The sequence below is a fragment of the Mirounga leonina genome, unplaced genomic scaffold (genome assembly GCF_011800145.1).
Source record: "Mirounga leonina isolate KUSES-001 unplaced genomic scaffold, KU_Mleo_1.0 Mir_454, whole genome shotgun sequence".
NCBI classification, from domain to species: domain Eukaryota; kingdom Metazoa; phylum Chordata; class Mammalia; order Carnivora; family Phocidae; genus Mirounga; species Mirounga leonina.
Genome location: NW_023270763.1, coordinates 9912849 through 9931965, shown reverse-complemented (window position 1 = coordinate 9931965; position 19117 = coordinate 9912849). Strand labels below are relative to the sequence as shown.

General features: G+C 60.3%; 1 protein-coding gene across 4 annotated transcripts in view; it reads right to left on the bottom strand.

Annotated features, from left to right (window-relative positions):
* Positions 1 to 19110, bottom strand: part of LIMK1 (LIM domain kinase 1) — a 51148-nt gene extending 32038 nt beyond the window's left edge. For all 4 annotated transcript variants that reach the window (XM_034988665.1, XM_034988664.1, XM_034988663.1 and 1 more), the window contains exons 1-12: positions 19089 to 19110; positions 17286 to 17382; positions 10576 to 10714; positions 10176 to 10285; positions 8829 to 9035; positions 5395 to 5500; positions 5128 to 5294; positions 3934 to 4117; positions 2991 to 3077; positions 2556 to 2687; positions 1349 to 1408; positions 1008 to 1073 (exon numbers count right to left, since the gene is read on the bottom strand). In XM_034988665.1, coding sequence (XP_034844556.1) covers positions 1008 to 1073; positions 1349 to 1408; positions 2556 to 2687; positions 2991 to 3077; positions 3934 to 4117; positions 5128 to 5294; positions 5395 to 5500; positions 8829 to 9035; positions 10176 to 10285; positions 10576 to 10714; positions 17286 to 17382; positions 19089 to 19101 — 1368 coding nt within the window. In that variant the 5' untranslated portion in view covers positions 19102 to 19110. The remainder of the gene's footprint in view (positions 1 to 1007; positions 1074 to 1348; positions 1409 to 2555; positions 2688 to 2990; positions 3078 to 3933; positions 4118 to 5127; positions 5295 to 5394; positions 5501 to 8828; positions 9036 to 10175; positions 10286 to 10575; positions 10715 to 17285; positions 17383 to 19088) is intronic.
* Positions 19111 to 19117: the final 7 nt, after the last annotated feature.

Genomic DNA, 19117 nt, shown 5'->3' with positions numbered 1-19117 from the left:
CTTCCTGTACTGAATTCGTTTGGCAAAAGCCTGCCTGGAGAAACTTCTTCCTCCAGGCCTGATTTCAACCTGCCCGTAGTGCAATGAAGAGTCTCCTTCTCCAAATTCATGTCCACTTAAATTCTCAAAGTGACTGTATTCGGAAACAGGACTTTTGCAGATACTACTAGTTCAGATGAGGTTATGCTAGATCGGGGGGGGGGGGGGGTCCTAAATCCAGTGCCTGCTGTCTTTGTAAGAAGAGGACACACGGCGGGGAGACTCAGGCAGAGGCTGCAATGACGTGGCTGCCGGCCAAGGAATGCCAAGCGGCACCAGGAGCCTCCAGAAGCCGGGAGGGAAGCATGGCACAGATTCACCCTCAGAGCCTCTAGAAGGAGCCCACCTTGTCAACACCTTGGTTCAGGACCTTGCTTCCTGAACCCTGCGAGTGCATTTCAGTCATTCCAAGCCATCCAGTCTGTGGTTCTCTGTGATGTGCGTGTCCTACCTCTCCAGCTGGGCATGGTCGGCCACCCCCCACTGCCTCCTGTGGACAGCCTATGGTCCCCTCCGTCCCCACCCTTCAGACCCTGGGCTCGCCGCCCTCCCCCCGCCACCCCGCACTTCCCCACTTCAGTATGTGGCCCTAGAGCCTCTCAGAGGCCGGCTCAGGCCCTGCTCCAGGCCTGCAGGGTTCCTGCGGCGTGTGGTAGGCCTGGCCACCCTGCCGTGGACTGTTCTGGCAACGCCATGCTCACGAGCCATCACAGATGACCCGTCACTTTCTCCTTTATCCATTTCTCAGAGCCTCCTAACAACCTGGGATGCTGACGGCTCAGAGGGCTGGAGCCACAGTCCAAGTAAACGGCTGAGCCAGGTCGTCTGCCTCCTAGCACTACTTCCGCATGGCCCGAGGAGGAGTGGAGGGGGCGAGCCAGGACCCCCGTCCCCAAAAGGGCCCCCGAGGCTAGGAGTGTGCGGGGCAGGCCTCCTGCGGTCTCCCTCCCCGGGCCCAGGCGGCTCACCTCTCGGACCAGGCAGTTGTGGGAGTTGAGGTCCCGGTGGATGATGTTCATGGAGTGAAGGTAGGCCTGGGGGCAGGGGGCATGGAGGTCAGGAGGCCGCTGTGCTGAGGGGTCCCGGCCCAGCCCAGCCCTGGCTCCCCAGAGGCTGCCCCAATCGGGCGAGTGAGGGGTGCTCTTCCCACCCCCATCTGATCCCCCCCTGCTCTTTCTCAGAGTTTCCTGATAGCTTCTGTCTCTGACTTCCTCGTCAAGTTTTAGGTTAGTGGGACAGAATCTTTTCATAAGTGGGGGCAGATCACCCAGCCCCCACCCCCTCCCACCCCCTCCCCAAGCCTACTCACCATCCCTGAAGCGATGTCCTTGGCAAAGCTCACCCTCTGACTCCACGGGTACTGGCTGTCCTGAGGGGGCAGGAGAGAAGGGGCCAGGATGGGCCAACGGGGTCATGGTGGCAGAACGGTTGGGGCAGAGAGAAGCCAAGGCAGCAGGTGTCCCGGAGAGTCCAATGACCCCCACCCCCCAACTCTCTCTTGCCCCCACACCTGTCCGCATCTAAGGGGTGTGGGTGGATTAACTCAAAAACGTCATTTTCCAGTACGTGATTTCAAACATAAAGTGGGGGATACTCCTCTGTAGCTCCCGATCCAGCTCTTTGGGGGAAAAAACCCTCTATCTTCAACACAATCCCATTCTTTCAGGTTTTTAGAAAATCTGCACCTATTTTCCTGTACGGGCAGAGACAGACGGGGCCAATGAGAGCGCCTACTGAGCACTAGCGAGTAGGGCTCTGGGCTCAGTTCATCTGGGGAGACGCCTGGTTCTCTCACCCCATCCCCCCACCCCCGCCGGAGACCTCAAGTGGGGGCTGAGGACATCAGAGCATATAAAAGACCAGAGTGCAGTGAGGACGCCCAAGAGGGTGTAGCCTGGCGTTTCCAAATTGTACTTGACCACAGAATTCTTTCTGAGAAGTCGCACCTTAGGGGCCTGCAGGGACCCAGTCTGAGGGAAGGAGGCATCTGGGGTGCAGGAAGGGAACAGGAGCGCTTGGGCTCAGGGGGATGCCGAGATGGGGCACCGTCCGAGAGTACCAGGTGCTTACAAGCTCCTCCCCAAATACGTTCTCAGTTTGCATTTGCAATTTTTCTCCAAGGCCTTCAACAAAGTTCCGAATTTTGCAGAACATAGTAAATAGTAAAAAAGCTCCCAGAGGAGAGGTAACAAAGGTGCCTTTCCTGAGGTGTTCCGCCCCATGGCAGGTAAGGCTGGGTCTGGCTGCTCTGGGCCAGGCCGGGGGTCCACAGGGCGGCCACCCCGAAACAGCCTGTGTGTCCCCTCGGCGAAGCTGCTGCCCTCTCTGGACGTGAGCTTTAATTGGGACTTGGTCGCTCCCTGTCTGATTCAGAATCAGGGTTTGGAGGGCCCTGGAGACCGGAGGCCAAGCCCGCTGAAGGGGCCAAGGGGGCCGAGAGAGCAGCTGCCTGCCCAGGGCCCACAGTGCTGGTGGCGGGACGGGGCAGCAGGTGGGGCCTCTGCCCGGGCACTCACCATGCTCTTGATGATGCCCCGGAGGGTGCCCCCCTTGATGTACTCCGTGATGAAGTTGAGCCTCTTGTCCTTATAGAGTACCCCGATGAACTTGAGCACATTGGGGTGCTCCAGGCATCTCATGACCTTCACCTGGTGGGGTGCAGACAGGCTAGGCCGGGGGCTGTGCCCCAGTCTCCTTCTCCCTCCGCTGCCCCGCCAGAGGCCACCACCGGTCCCGAAGGTGGACGAGTCCCCGCCTGCCCGGCCCACGCCACACCTGCCGGCCACCGTGTGGTCTGCGTGCGCTGCGCCCACCCCCAGCGATGCCCTTGCCCCTCTCGCTCTCCTGGCGAGATACTCTCTCTTCTTCCAGTGTGTGACTCGAGCGTCCCATCCTCCCGGAACCCTGTGTCACCCCTCTCCGTTGAGGGGGTGGCAGTTCTGCTCACTGACCTCCTTGAGGAATGTCCTCTGGGTCTCTTCGTCGAACCGGATCAGCTCCTTCATCACCATCACCTCGCCTGTCTCCCGGTGCGTCACCTGTTGTGGGGACACCGAGGCACGGCGACTCAGTACCATCAGAGGCTCTGCTCTCTGCCTGCCTTGCAGGAGGCCCTAGCCGCACCCCCAAACTGCGGGGGAGACGGACACACCAGGCTTGAAGCTCTTCGTGGGCATTTCAGGTGATGCCCCCAGCCCCCGAGGGGCAGGACTTATTGATTCCCTCACAGATGAGGCAGTGGGGCCTCAGGAGGCTGCCGAGAGCGTCCAAGGTCACCCAGCAGGAGGGCAGGCGGTGGCTGGGGCTCAGGTCCAGGACCACCGACCCAGGGCCCAGCTCTCTGTCCTCTGCTCTGCTGGGCGGTCTCCTGGAGGTCGAATGGTGGCTCTGCCAGGGACTATCTGCCCCCCCCCTGCCCCCCCTGGGAAGGGGACCAGGCACAGGGCCTGATGGGCACCTTCTGTATGATCCTGAACCTTCCAGCCTGGTCACAGCCAGGGGACATCAGAGCCAGGGAAGGGCTTAGGTCTCTACCAGGGGAGCGTGGGAGGGGGTGAGCAGTGGAGGGGCCATGAGGGGTTGGCCTCAGGCTCAGTACAGGGCCCCCGGGGAGGGAGCCTTCTGGATCAGCCTGGGTCACCCTCCCACCCCCCACCTTCCAACCACGTCCTCCACATAAGGTTTGGGGTCTCTCTGAGGGCAGTCCCCTCCCCCTAACCAGCTCCGGGAAGCCCAGAGGGGCAAGAGTATGGGCTAGGGAGTCTGGAAGCCGGGTGCCCCTTCCACTGTGGGTTCCTGGAGGCAGTGGAGGGAGGCAGGAGGACTGAAGGGTCTCACCTGCACCGTCCCCCGCTCCCACTTCCGGCCCCACCCCTGCGCAGGCCCACCTCGTACCTTGATGGCCTGGCCGAAGCAGCCCTTGCCCAGCACCTCCCCATGGATGAGGTCTGATGGCCGGAAGATGCGGTGTGGCCGGCAGACCACGCGCAGGGATTCGGAGCGCCCCAGGTCCCTGCGCTGGGAGGCTGGGGAGCCCAGTGAGCCAGCACCCGGAGACCTGTCGATGCTGTAGCTCCTCCTGGGGAGGCACACGCTGTGCTCAGTGTCTACGGGGCAGCTGGGCACCAGCAGCCCTAACCCCTTCCTCCTGCCTGCCACGCTCCCGTCCACGCCAGTCCACGTACAATCAGCACCCCCACCGCGGTGCGGGACAGCGTGGCACAGGGCGGATCTCCTGGGCGGTCGTAAGGCTCTCGCCCCATCCTGACGCCAGCACCCAGAGCCGTGCCCTAGGCCTGCCATCCTGCAGGTGGCCTCCGCAGGACCGTCCACCCTTGGCCTTCTCTGCCTGGTAGCCCAGGTCAGATGCTTTGTCTCCCAGCATTCAGGTGCCAGGCCCTGGGGTGCAGAGACAGCTTGGCCAGGAGGCCGTAGGCCGGCCGTGTAGCTGGCTCCACAGGGCAGCTAGAACTCCTGACAAATGCATGCAAGGAGCAACTACAGGCCTTCACCACCACCGTTCCTTAGAGTAAACGCGATTTCCCCAGAAGGTATCCCCCAAAAATCTTTGCCCGGAGTCCTGAGCAGGCCTCACGGTGAGTGGAGCGAGGATCAGGCTGCCTCTGGGTTTCTTCCTTGTGCTCCCCCTCCCTTCAAGAGAGTATGGGGTCCCTGGCACCTCCTGCCTGGACCCTGCAATGGCCCGCGAGCCATCTCTCGGCTTGGGCACCCTTGTGCACAGGGGACCAGAGCGGTCTCTGAAACACGCCCTTTAGGGGGCCCACCCCTTCCCAACGACATTCGGTGCTCCCATCGTCCTGAGCTACCTACCTGCTGTTCCTTGAAGCCAAGGCGCCGGTCCACCCTGGGAGCGCTCTGTAACCCCCAGCCGGGGAAGCTGGGTCCCCTGCTTTCCCACCTCTCATGACCCCATCTTAGCCCTCTGCACCCCCTGCTGGCCTGCTTTCCTGCAAGGCTGACTCGCCCACCAGACTGGGAGCTCCTGGAGATCAAGGACCAGGCCCCATCCCCCTGAGGCCCGGCGTCCGTGGAAGTATCTGGATACAACAAGGCACGGCGCTGACTTACAAGACAGGCTTCTGCCGGGGAGAGCTGCCCAGTTCCCCGCTGGGAGTAAGAGTTGGGGAGGCCAGGGGGCTGGGCTCAGGCCCCGGCCCATGGCCCAGCGTGTCGTGGGGGTCGTGCTCAAGAGTTAGCTGGAGCAGGCGGCTGGTCTCCTGGATCAGCAGGTCAATCTGGGGAGAGCGGATGCGCGGACAGGTGAGTCCAAGGTGGTGGGGGAGGAGTCAGGCGTGAAGGCACTCCAATCCTGCTCACCAGACTCGGGACCCATACCTCATCCAGGGGCACATTCCGGATGGGCGTGCCATTGATTTCCAGGATCCGGTCTCCGACATGGATGGAATTCTTCACATCTGGGCTCATGCAGCCTGGGTCCACCCTGTGCGTAGAGACAGTAGTGGTCAGGCCCCTGCCCGCCTATCCCCTGGAGCCTTGACAGGAAGCCAAGGCCGAGGGGATCAGATCGGGGTGTGGAGGCAAATTAATTTCTATGTTGCATGCCCTGACAGATGGCACCGGTCTAGAATCTGGAGTTCTGGTTTGGTGGGGAAGAATTCTGTCATTGATTACGGATGTCGGCTGTGGGTGTGAAAGTGGAGAGAAGTGGTCTTTGCTGCTCCATCCTGGAGGCTCAGGGGCTCCCGCTGGGCAGAGTGCGGTCTCTGCCACGGAGGACAGACCGAGCCTTCCAACTGCCCCGTGTGTTTCAGGCAGATGAGCGGCACGAGATGAGTCCTCAGAGGGTCTGGATCCTTTGGCTTCCAGATTCCCAAACTGGCCCCACAAGATGAGGCTAAGGCTTCCTTCCACTCCTCCAGAGTCAGCATTACAGGGCTAGCAGCCCACCCTCGCCACAGCTGCAGGCTAGAGACAGGATGGCACCCTTCTCGAACCCGTGGGATGGCCAATTTGCCAACTTTACTTGCTTCTTTGAACTCCTTGGTTACCTTGTTTTCACTTTGTCTTCACAAAAGCTTCTTAAGGGATGTTTACTTTGTCTCTGCCCTGAGATGGGGAAGGGGTAGGGAGTGGAACAGAAAGGAGACCGGGGACTTTAAGAAAAAGGTTTCGTAAGGGGGCACCTGCGTGGCACAGTCAGTTAAGCGTCTGACTCTTGGTTTCGGCTCAGGTCATGCATGACCTCAGGGTCGTGAGATCGAGCCCCACGTCGGCTCTGAGCTGAGCGTGAAGCCTGTTTGGGATTTTCTCTCTCTCCCTCGGCCCCTCTCCCCTCCTCGTGTGTGCACTCGCTCTCTCAAAAAAAAAAGGAAAAGTTTCATAAAAATTCTCCGTTATCAAGAGTATATTCTCACACGGGGGTGGGTGGGTAGGTGGGGAAGCTCTGCCTTTCCCTGGAAAGGCAGGTCATTTGTGCGAAAGGAAGAAGAGAGTTGGGCAGTCATCACCATGCAGCCATTGCAGAAGTTAAGTGATACAGCTAAGAATCCACCACGGATGCTAAAACCATGTGGGGACAGGCTGCCGGGGGCAGGGTATTTACAGATTCAAATCTCACAAATGACTTATTGATTATGTTTCAAAGGGAAAAACAATATCCTGGACAGCAGACAACTGACTGTACTTTAACCAAGTAAACAAAGGCGACATCCCCAATAAAGGGCATGCTTTATTGACTTCGTGGGTCCGGTCGGAGGATGCAGGAAGCACACGGCATCATGAATGCCGCAGCAGGTCAGAATGCATAACCTGAATCCGACAAAGCGGACGCAGCAGCCGAACCCAGCTGGGGGGGGGGCATTCTACTTATCAGCCCATGCTCTTCGTAAATGTCAAGGTCATGAAGGACAACGAAAAGCTGAGGGAGGCAGGGAGGAGGTGCTGTTGGCTTTTTGTTTCCAAATCCTGCCTGGTTTCGAGAGAGCAGCTGGTCTGGGAGCTCCCCCTGTCTCTCTCACCAGTCTGTCTGTCCGCTTGTGTATCCGAGGTAGCTGCCGGCCTTGCATCCGTCCCCGGCACCGCCTCCCCTCCTGACCAGTGCCTCGCTGTGGAGCCGGGACTGGACAGCTGTGGGAGAGGCGTGCGCGGGACCCCATGGAAGCTGGCGCTTGGCTCGCATGCCCGCTCGGGGGACATTTAAAGCTACTTCTCAAGGAGTCCATCAAAGCCCAGGAGAGATCTTAGAAGGCTCCAAGGTGCCCAACTTCCTCCCTGTACAGACGAAGACCCTAAAGCCCAGAGAGGACAGGGGGTTCTGACTCAGCGTCACACAGCGTGCTGGCCACTGGGCTGGCTCCTTTATCTGCCTTCCTTCTTGCGTTTCAAACCTTTTCTACATCCTTTAGAACCTTCGTTAGGGATGCCCTGCTCACATCCAATCCTGGTTCCCTGAATCTGGTCTGCCTGAACATGTTTTTATTTCTCTCCCTTTCTGGAAGAGTATTTTCATCAAGGACAGAATGAATCTTAGGCTGATGGTTATTTTTTGCTCAGGGCATTGAACACATCATTTCGCTTATTTCCAGCTTCCACTGTTACTGTTGAGAAATCAGCTGCCCCACCCCCCCTTTGAAGATGATTTGTCTATTCTCTATGGCCACTGTATCTTCAAATACCGCCTCCCTCCCACCATCTCGTGCTTCTCCTGGGATGCCAAATGGCCTCCATGTGTCCTAACCTCTGTCCTCCATGGGTCCTAATCTCTCTTTCACGGCTTTCATCCTTTTGTTGTTTCTGCTTCTCCCTTAGGTAGTTTAGAGCCCTACTCCGCTGTTAAACCCACGTACTGAGGTTTCCATTATTTCGTTTCTAGGGGTTCTGTTTGGTTCTTTTCCAAATCTGTTTGCTCTTTACTTATTTTTTCCAAACATCTCTTATTGATTACAACATACTGAATGTAATTATTTTACATCGTTTCCAATCATTCCAGTCTCTGGAGGTTCTGTAGGTCTGGTTCTACTTCCTGTTGTTTCTGCTGGCTCTCGCTCATAGTGAGCCTTGTTTCCTTATGCATTCAGTGATTTTTCACTGGATTGCCCATCTTCCTTGGGACGCTTAGCTCAGTAAATTCAATGAAAAAAATCTGCATCTGATTCTGTCAGGGACTGGGAACCACTGCCAATTGGAAGTACTTGAAACTTTTACAGTTGTGACTTGGGGGTTTTTGAGCCATCTAGGCATATGAATTTGGTCTGCAAACCCAAGTTTATGTATTCTCAGGGGAGAGTCCCCCTCCCTTCCATTCAGGCTCAAATCAGTTTATCTTTCAGTTCTGGGAGTGGGGGGCTGATGGAAGGTGTGGTCTGTTTCTCATTCATCCTCACCCTGAGAGCCCTCTGGGATCTCAGCCTAATGGAGGAGGGATTCTCTAATGCAGGACCAGCTTCCTCGAGCAGGTCAGGGCTTTGAGAGGCCCAGCCAAGAAAGGACTTAAAAACTGAAGCTTAGGTTCATTCATTTTCGATTTGCCTCAGGGCACGGCTGTCTTCCCTGGTTCTGCTGACGCTCCTAGGCTTCCTGCATCAATTATCCTTGACCTGGTTACTCCTCTTTCTTGTTGGGTTATACATGGATTAAAGAAGTTTTAAATATTTTATCTAACACCTGTCATAGTTTTTAAAAGAATGACTGGACCAGGGATGTGGCACACCAGGTTGTCAGAGCCGGGTTCTATTGGTGCCCAGATGCTTGCCCAGCCCTAGAGTCCACCCCCCCCTGCCCCCAGCACCCATGGCCACAGCCACACTCACCCCTGGACGCGGACGGTGTGGGAGTGCTCTGTGCTGCAGCCTGGCGGGCCGTGTGGGGGGTCGATGGAGACTGAGAGGCCACGTTTGCCATGAGCTGAGGCTGGGATGGATACTAGGGTAACTGTGTGGGGCAGGCGGGAGCCGGGGGAGTCGGGCAGGATCTGCTCGATGACAGGGGTCACCACGGTCTGGTAGTAGCAGTGTCCACTGCAAGGGCCACAGGTGGTAGGGACCCACAGAGGGGGAAGAAAAGAGTGTCAGGACAATCACCAGCATCACCACTCCCCCCATCTCCCAGCCCCTGGCTCTTCTCTCCTCCCCACCCCCGCTTCCGGCTCCCCGCCACAGGAGGGTCGTAGCTGCCCACTAGGCCTGGAACAGGAACTGAGCACATCCAGCCCAACCCCTACCGCTCTCTGGAGCTCAGTCATTCTGGGCACCTCTATTCCTGTCATGCTGTAAGCTGGCCAGAAAAAGGCCTGTGGATAAATCCAGTTCAGGAGGAAGTCATTAAAAGCCCATTTGGGACTAAGCCATGCCACCCGGGGCATCCAGCTTTATCAGCACTGTATAACAAAGAAATTTGTCTGGTCTTTGTCCTGGTTCCTGGGAAAGAGGCTCTAAATCCTTGGAATACCTGAGCTTGTGTTAACAGGGGACGCAGGATGGGGGCCAGTCACCAGAAAGAACCAACCATGGGATTAGATGAGGGGTGGGGCCTGTGACCCAGCCTTACGACCTTGGAGGAGGGGGGGTGGGGAGGTGGGGACGGGGGTGGCTGAAGATTAAGTTCAATCATGCGCCCAATGATTCAATCAATGGTGCCTACATAATGAAACCCCAATAAAAACTGGTGATGCCAGGGCAGGTGGGGGTGCCACATGTGCTGATTCCATGGGGGGGGGGGGGGGCGGTGCATGGAAGCTCCACATTTGGGGACCTCCTCCCACACTTTGCTCTTGGTGTCACTTCTGCAGGCTGGCCCTCATAAAAAGGGATCTGCGCCCTTTATAAAAACCCCTGTAATCCTAAGTATGGGGCTTTCCAGAGTTCTCGGAGTCGCTTAGTGAATTCTCAAACTGTAGGGGTTGTGGGAACCCTTGAACGTGGGGCTAGTTGGGGACTGGGTCTGAACTTGCGGGGTGCATGCCAGAACCACACCTCCGTGACACGGGAGAGCGGGTGTGTGAGGCGGGAGTTCTCAGTGTGACAACCGTGTCATTTCTCAGTGACTTCTACACCGAACTTCTATTAACACCTGCCCCACGCGGGAAGGGAAAGGAGCCCGGTGTGGAAGACCCGGGACGGGGTGGGCACCCCAGGTTAGCAGGGGGCCCGCACACTCACCAGTACAGCTTGGAGTGCTCCACCAGCGTGTAGGTGTCCCCGTCACCGATGAAGGTCCCGCACGTGAGGCAGATGAAGCACTCGGGGTGGTATTTCAGCTCCCCGGCCACCTGGCAGGGGGGTGGCAGGGACAACCCGGCTCAGCAACCCCTTCAGTCCCCACAGCTCCTCCCCTCAGCCTCCTCTCGGAAGCGCAGCTCCAAGCCAACTTTGGGGGCCTGGCTGACCAGCTCTAGGATGCTGGTTCCAGAGACACACAGACAGACCAACGGGCTCGGAAGGCAGGGGGTAGTCCGAGCCCGTGAAAAGGAGAACCGAAGAGAGCCGGGGTAGGGGAAACCCGTGAGGACACACATATGCCTGCACCAGGTGTGGGGTGTGAGTGGGGCGGGGCGCTTACCATGACCAGCCCCTTGGTGATGTGCTCTGAGCACCCGTGGCAGGACTCTCCATAGCGGGCCCAGTAGTCCCTCTTGCAGAAGAGCTGCCCATCCTTCTCGTAGTACTGGTGCGAGAGGGAGGCACTGCATTCACAACACCTGGGTGCAAGAGGCACAGGGACTTAGTCTGGCTCAGCCCCTTCCCCCACAGCAGGTGCCTCTGTAAGAACTAGAAAAAGATGTGCCTCCCTCGGGCAGAAGAAGCCTATGCTGGGGCCCAGGGTTTAGCAGGTGGAGTCCGGGATGGCTTCAGCCTCTCTTGCCCCGCAGCTGGAAGCCTCTGCGCAGTGCACAACCTGCACGACCACCCACCGCACCCGATCATCTGGCCGACCTGCCACGCCCCGGGTGAGAGATGCTCTTCACATCTGAGCCCCTGTCCCTTGTCAGGCATGGCAGATGGCCCAGGGAAGACAAATGACTTGCTCTTGCTCGCCAGTGCGGTGGGGGGGGGGGGGATGGAACCTGCGTGCCTAGGACGCGGGTGGGCTGATGCAGATGGCAGTGACCCGGTGGAGCTGTGAAGAGCTACCAAATGCTGGCACCTGCCCACTGTCTTGGCCAAATGTACTTAATCCACACTGGCCACCTCGAGGCAGATGAACTCTGGAGGCTCTAAATGCCCAAGGTCACGTGACGGAGGCCACAGACCCAGAGCAAAGCTACTCCCTGTTCTACTACGATATAAGGCAGGAATGTGGCTCAGCAGACACCAGCCAGGATCAGTGAAGACAGAGGATCTCCTTGTTTCCTAGACCTTATCCAGCCCTTGGGTGCTGCAGCCCCAAGAAGGGGGCTCGGCCCAGCCCTGCTCACCCCAGCTCAACCAGGGCCCCAGCGCCTGCACCCGCCTTCAGAGGAGCAGTGCATGCAGAACACCCAGGTGTGCGGTCATCAAGGCCAGGACACCCTGTCCTGTCGGGAGGGGCTGCGGGAGAGGCCGGGCTGGGGCCCCTGAAGGGAGCTGCGGCGAAATGATGCACCTGCTTCCTTCTGTGTTATCCCACAGGCCAGGAGCTAGACCTACATGCCTGGCTTCCTTCCACCCAAGAGTGAGTTGGATGGGGACCAGCAGCTCAGCTAAGTCAGGATGAGCAAATGCAGAAATGCAGGATGCCCCCTGGGAGCCAGCCGGCAGGGGCACGGGCCACACTGGGTTTTGAGGAGCCTGACGGAGGGTCCTGGCTGCATACAATCGTCTGGGCCAGAATACACAGTGAGCAGAGAATCTGCCCGACTCTGCTGCTGTCTGAGCACTCTGGGTTATGTGCCAAGGTCAGGCAGGGACTTGGTACCAGGCTCAGAGCTCACGCCCAGTTAGGAAACAATCCAGCAGAGGGGAGGGCGGCAAAGACCGGGGCCTGAGTGAGACTGCCCGATGCCCAGCAGCCAGGGCACCCTCAGCCCCTGCAGCCAGCACACGGGTGGTTGCACTGACGGCACTCGCTGATGCTCTTTAGGAACTGGGGATGAAGAGGACAAGAGGAAGGCAGCCAAGAGTGCTGGTGGGACACTGTCCCTTTAAGAGGATCCAGCCAGTTCCCCATTGTCTGGGAGCCTGAGGGGAGGGGCGGGGGACCACAGCCGGGGGCTGGGGGCTGGGGAGGAGAAGGCACAAAATGCCCGGGTTCGAATGCACCGGGGTGGGGGTGCATCCAGGAGGTGGGGGGCTCCGATGAGCTCTCCCTATGAAAGGTGCGAGTGGGGCAGGGCGGGCCTCCGGAGACCGCCCAGGGATGTGAGAGGAGGCAGCGGAAGCCACGCTGGCCCCGAGCCATGACGTCACCCTCAGCCCTTCCTGCCCCCGCACACGCGGCCCCAGCCCCGGGGCGCCCTTAGGGGGCGCACATCTCACTGCGGGGTGGGCGAAGGGGCAAGTAAGGCAGCTGCCCAGGAAGAGGGGGATCCCTAGCGCACGCCCTCAGGGGCCTCTAACCTGGCGGGAAGGTGCTCGGCCGAGGAGCCGGCTCCACCAAGAGGCGGGCGCGCGCACCGCACCGTGACCTTGGGGAGGCTCCCCCGCCGCCCGAGCACCCTGTGCCATCAGTGAGTGATTCACTTTGCCCTTCCACTGGCTAGACAGCACGTCACAGCAGTGTCCCCAAAGAAATCTCCCCCTCACTGCTGGCTGCCAGGCTGCGGGCAGCAGGGCCCCCGCCTGCCTCTGGGTGGGTGGGCTGCTGGGGGCTCCGGCGCAGCTCGCCTTCCTCTGGGGGAAGAGAATGCTCTTCTCCAGCCTGCAGACTCCTACCCCCGCATCCCGCACAAACATTCCCCACTGCAGCAGCCCTGGACAACCAGGGCGCGGACTCCCCCACGGGCTGGGGGAGCGCAGCAGGCCCCCGGGTCACTGCTTCCTTGAAGCCTGCTCGGTCACCCGGCTGGGATGCCCCTGCACCGCCAGCCTCTGCCATCACCCCGAGGGCTGAGGTCCCATGCCAGCCAGCCACAAATGCTGGACCCAGAGAGAATGGAAGTGGTTCCCGGAGAACACTGCACCTGGAGCAGGTCCCACCCCCAGCACCCCAGAACGGCTCCCGGGGGGCACGGCCGGCTGGGCCTCCATCTCAGACGGGGGATCCAGTCCAGGCTCACAGAGCAGCTTGGTGCCGGCACTCAGGGCCTCAGTGTACCTCTGTGTGTGGAAGGCACTGAGGAGCCCCTGCCCCTGTCCGTCCCTTCACCTCTCAGGCCCATATCCGGCCCCCAGCCAGAGGAGGCAGGTGGGGCGCTCAGGGGCGCCCCCACACATGCTGCTGCCCCCAGCAGGGATGTCAAGGGAGGAGCAGCAAGCACTGAGGGTGTGCAGAGACGGCCCAGGGCCAGGCAGGCACGGAGCCTGGGAGCCAGGCTCGGGGACTGAGGGTTGCACTGGGGGAGCAGTGGCCAGCTCCGCAGTGACAGGTCCATCCCTCCCAGGGATGCCCTCTAGCCAGGGCCACATCCCTGGAAACCAGGGGCGAAGGAAGAACAGCTGGATGACCAGCTTCGCCGGGAGACCGGACCACAGGGCCAGAAGTCTCAGCAGCGGCCGGCCTGCTTCCCCCAACAGGCGGCCAACAGTGACCGAGGAGTTTCAGTTCTCCTGCCCCCAGAGCAGCCCCGTCCCAGGTAGGTCTGCCCCACACGGTGGCCTCCGGCCCCAGGGGGCCCTCACACCAGGAGCCCTGCCTGAGGTCTGGGCCAGTTTGGGGGTGGGGGGGCCTCTGGACTTACTTGGCTCCTCTGAGGAAGTGGCTTCTTCTTAGGGCCAGCATCCCTTGCAGCAGGGGGGCAGCGCAGGGGTGGCTGGGCCAGCTGCTTCCCCATCCTACTCCAGGCCCTCAGGATTGGAGGCTGCAGAGGGTGGGGCCAGCGTGGCCACACAGCAGGGGAGGAGGATGCAGCCTGTGGCTGAGGAGGACTTGGTCTGGGCCCACAACAGGAAGCCGTTGGGGGGCCTTCTGCCTGGGCTCTGCTCTGGTGCAGGCAGGGAGGAGGTGGTCCGCGCTCCGCCCTCAGCCCTGTACACCTGAGAGAGCGCCCTCCAGGCCCCTGGGCCTCCAGCTGGACAAAGGCACCGGAGGCTCCGGACTCTCTGGGGACAGGGACAAGCTCCAAAGCAGCTGCTTCTTCCGCAGCTGCTCCCAAGGGAACAGAGGTTGACTTCCGTGGACGGTCTGTCCTCCCTGCCTGAAAGGTCCCCCGGAGAGGGGGACACCGCACCCTGGCCCAGGCTCTGAACCCCGTGCCCGCTGCCCGCTGCCCGCTGACCCCTCCTCACCGGGGGCCCAGCCCACCCTGCCTCCGGGGAGATGTCACCAGTGGCCCCAGGCCGGCGTGCTGTGGCTTCTGAGAAGGAACCGCCCCGGCCAGCAGCTGGACCAGAGCCAAGCTCGGACCACTCACAGCGTGGCCGCGACCTGCCGAGAGGCGGGGCCCACAGGAGGTGGGACAGGCAGAACTGAGGAAGCAGCGGGCCCCGTGGTGACAGTGACCCCCTGTGCTAATGCCAGAGGCAGGCCGTGTGCCTTCTCAACTCGCCCATCGCGAGGAACTCGGGGCCCCGGGAGCCAGTGCCAGCCCCATGTCATGGCACCGAGAGGCTCTGAGGGGCAAAGCAAGTAGAGTCCAGAGCCCGGCTGCCAGGTGGCCATGGGGCCTGGGCAAGCAGCGACTCCCCCCGGACAGTGCCTCCTAACGGTCACGGGGGTAAGGACACTGTTGGCCTGGCTGAGATTTGGGGGCTTTTGGGAGAACCGCACACCACGGGGCCAGGAGCACTTGTGGAGGCCAGAATGCGGACGCCGTGGCTCTTACTGCCTGTGGGCCCCCTCTCACTGTGGGAGCCTCCCCTGTACCCCCATCACACCCGGGACGGTGGCACAGCCTTCTGCCTACTGCCCTGACCTGGGGCCCTACTTGTCTCCTGGTCACAGGGCAGGGACCCCCTCCAACGCTAGATCCTTTCCCCCTGCCCTCCCCCCCGCTTCCCTGCTGTGGCTTCTGTCGCCGCATTCCCGGCCTTCCCCCCGTGTCTCCCTAAATTCCACCTCCCTCCCCGCCCTCAGCACCGGGGCCCCCAAAGTTCTTCCCGGTTCCTCTCGGCCCCATCCTGCAATCCGTCCACCATCTCAGCATCCTGGCCCCAGGGAGCTGCCTCTCCAGCCTTCCCACCTCTGACGGGTCTCAGGCCACCTCACCAGCTCAGGGGCCGGGCACTGCCACACTGGATGGCCCGCTGCATTTCAACGCGACATGGCTGGGCACAGCTCAGCATCAACCTGGTCCCCAACTCCAGGAGAGCTGAAGGAGTGCCATCCTCCCCAGCAGCCAGGGCAAAAGCCCAGACGACTCCAGATGCTCCCCCTGCTGTTCCCCAGTCCCTGCTCCCGCACCCCTCACCTCTTCACCTCTGCGGTGACTTGGGAGCGAGGCCAACACAGGCTCCAGCCCATGCTTGCATGCAAATTGCACAAGTCATGGTACCTCACAGGGTTACGGTGAAGGCTTAATGAAATCCAGTTGGCCCTCGAACAATGCAGGAGTTAGGGGCACCGACCCCCACATAGCCACAAACCACAGGCAACTTTCAGCTCCCCCAAACTTAACTACTCATGGCCTCCTGTTGACCGGAAGCCATCCCCGTAACATCAACAGCCAATTTACACATATTTTGTGTGTTATACGTAGTACCTACCGTGTTCTTACAGCAAAGTAAGCTAGAGAATGTTATTAAAAAATTCATAAAGAAAAGACATTTATGGTATCGTACTGTAAAAAATCTGCATATAAGGAGACCGGCACAGTTCCAACCTGTGTCGTTCAGGGTCAAGGGGAACGTTAAGAGTGCCCGATTAACAGCGGCTAATATGACTACTGGCCAGAACTGTCCCCTCTGTCCATTTGTAGTCACTGTCCTAGGTCAGGCCCTATGAGCTCAGATCCCTGAACTACTGTGACAGTCCCTTCCCTGCCAAGTCACCGCCATCTGCCCACTGGGATGGCATTTTTCAATAGCACTTCTGCCCACGTCCCTCCCCTGCTTTCTGCAAAACCCTCGGCTGACTCCCTACTGACCTTGGAAGGTCCTTATCTTGGCCTTGGGGTCATTTCACAAATTGATCCCAACCTTGCCTCCTCCGCTCGCTCTTTTCCAACCAGATGAGCTCTTCCCGTGTCTGTCTCGGGGCGTGTGGCTGTCTCCGCCTATCCAGAGCCCTCTTTGTCCCTGAAGGCCTCCTTGTGAACGCCTGACTGGGAGCCCCGGGCCTGGCACCTGCCTCTCTTCTGGCCTCACCAGCCAGGGTGGGCGCTGTGTGTTCACTTCCCTCGCTGGCTGTGTGACTTTGGTCAAGAGAATTAACCTCTGTGTCCCCAGTAATGGAGACAACACAAAATCTACTAGACAAAGTCCTTAGCAGGGTGCCTGGCCCTTCCTGCATCGCAGAAAATGTTGGACGATGTTCTTAAAGAAAAACAAACAAACCTTGCCAGAGGTTCCCACTGCCTAAAATAAACCCCTTTAGCTGGTGGTCCATGCCTTCCCACCTCAACTCTGCTGTTCGCTGACTGGCCCTGCCCTGTCACCCCGGCACCCTTGGCACCTGCCAGGCCCGTTGCCTGGAACTGCTTCCTGCCACACTTCTCCATGAGGGAAATCTCACGTCTCTGAGACCCCGGTTCTGGCCGTGCTGCTAACTCTAAGGCCATCCCCTGCACCTGCCTCTCAGGATGGTCCTACTGGGTGGCTGGGCCACCTTTGGGTCTCCCTGTGGCTGGCCACAGCCCTGACACTTGGAGTTAGCTCTCTAAGGCTGGCCCTACTGGGCTGTGCATGCTCACAGTGGGGCCTGGGTTGTATCTTCCTTCCTTCTCTGGAGCACGCTGCCCTCCACGGCCTCCCCCTGCCTAGGAGCCAGTAGGCCTCAGTAATACCGGTGGAAATGCAGGTCTCCCCCCTCCTCTCCTTAGAGATCTAGAATGACAGAACAGAAAGGCCCTTGGGAACCTTCTAGTCCAAATGCCTCATTTTTACAGGTGGGGAAACTGAGGCCACGGACTTGCTGGAAGTCACAACCAGAGACGACGGCACCAGAGGGACTAGCCAGGTTCCCCGGACCGCTGACCCAGCCTCTTGTCGCTGGCAGGCCTTGCTTAGGGCACCCCCACCCCGGCCAGCGTGCCCTACCTGAAGCAGTCTGCGTGCCAGTCCGCATTCAGGGCCTGGAGGTACTGGCCGTCATAGATCCTCTGGCCGCAGCTCGCACACACGGGCAACTCACTTCCTGCAAGGACACAGGGGGTCAGGACTCGCTCTCCGGAGGCGCGGTCTGGTGCAGGCCCAGCCTGCTCTGCCCACCCCACGTGGACCTGCACATCCTCGTGCACACACACAGAGCACCTAGGCACTGTGCCTAGCAGAAGGAGAAAGGACGCCGGTCTGAGAGTCTTGCTGAGACCTGGGCTAACTTGCGAAGCCTCTGTGGGCCTCAGTTTCCCTATCTGTAAACTGAAGAGGAGGAGTGGACGTCCAATCTCCAGCAGGAGCATTCTTCTGGGTCGACTCCTGTCTGGCAAGGTCAATTGGGAGAAAGAAAGCAGCAGGATTTAGAGATAAGGCAGCAGGTGACACTCTTGTCACAGCCCCTTTCCTCCCCTGCCCATCCAGGAAGAGGAACCTTCAAAGGGCAGGGACTGGACAGGGCTGGGTTGGTGTATCCAGAGCTGAAGTCCCCATAGGAGGAGAAAGGCAGGAAGCCCAGAGGTGCTGGCCTCATCTGAGTCCCAGCTGTGCCTGCAGAGCTGGGCACTCCCAGACACCTGCTCTGGGGATGCCTGGCACCTCCTCAAGCCGGCCATTAGGCATGCTTAGTCATTCCAGGGGCCTGGTATCCTTGGAGCTGGGTGGGTCCTGGAGGATCTCTCAAACCTGCTCCTCCCCATTGTACAGATCGGGAAACTGAGTCCTGAAGAGGGCAAGCCTGGTCATACAGTCAGGCTCCCAGGCCACAGCCTGGCCCTCCATGAGGATGCAGGGACCAAAAGGCAGAGGTGACAGTGAGATGGGCCCTTGCCCCAAGGAGGCCTTCAGGGGCCTGGGGGAGGGCTGACAGGAGCTAGGGAAGGGCAGGGCTGGAGGGGCTGGCATAAATGGGACCTGCATTGGACCAGGTGAGCCTCTGTGATGGCTGCTGGGTAAACCCCAGGAAGGGGACCCCCCAAGGAGGGAGTCTTGGCAGTCTTCATGCCCTAACCGTCCTGCAACCCAATCCTTGGGCCCCAGGAAGGGGAAAGGGGCTGAAGAGGAGACTAGGATGAGAGTCATCCTCCCAGCCAAGACTGCTGGCAGGCACTGGGTTTGGTGCAGGGAGAGGGGGTGGGGGCCCCCCCGGATACTGCCGACAGTTCCCTGGAGGAGGCTTATCTCTGCTCTGCCCATGCGGGCCCCCAACCACCAATACCGGGGGTCAACGACCCAGCTCCCAATTGTAAAGACGGGAAAACTGAGGCCTGGCACGTAGCCCCCGGCTCAAGGTCATAGAGCTGGGCGGGCAGCTCGGACCCAGGGCTGCGGCTTCCCCAGCCCCTCTTTCTTCCCGGCCGGAGAGACAGGATAAGGGATGGCCCCAGTGCGAGCCCCGGGTGGGCAGAGCACGCGGAGGGAGGCCGGGGCCGGGCGGGTAGCGCCTGGGACTCCTCCCGGGTGGTCGTCGGTCGGGGGAGGGGGCAGGCGGGGATGAAAGAGAGGAGGGGCCCACCCCGGGCCGAGGAGGGGGAAACGGGGTGGGAGCACGTCAGGGAGGGGCCTGAGGGCTTGGGAAGGGCGAGCTCATCCCCGAGGAGGCAGGGGCGCGGCCTCGCGGCAGACCCGGCCTCCGCGGCCGCCCGGCCCGGCCCCCTCCCGTGCGCCCGCTCCCCCGGCTGCCCCGGCGCGACGCCCCCGCCCGCCCGGCCCCCGGTCGGCGCCCCGCCCGGCCCGCACCCCGCGCACCTTCCTCTCCCATACGTTCTTCCCTCCAT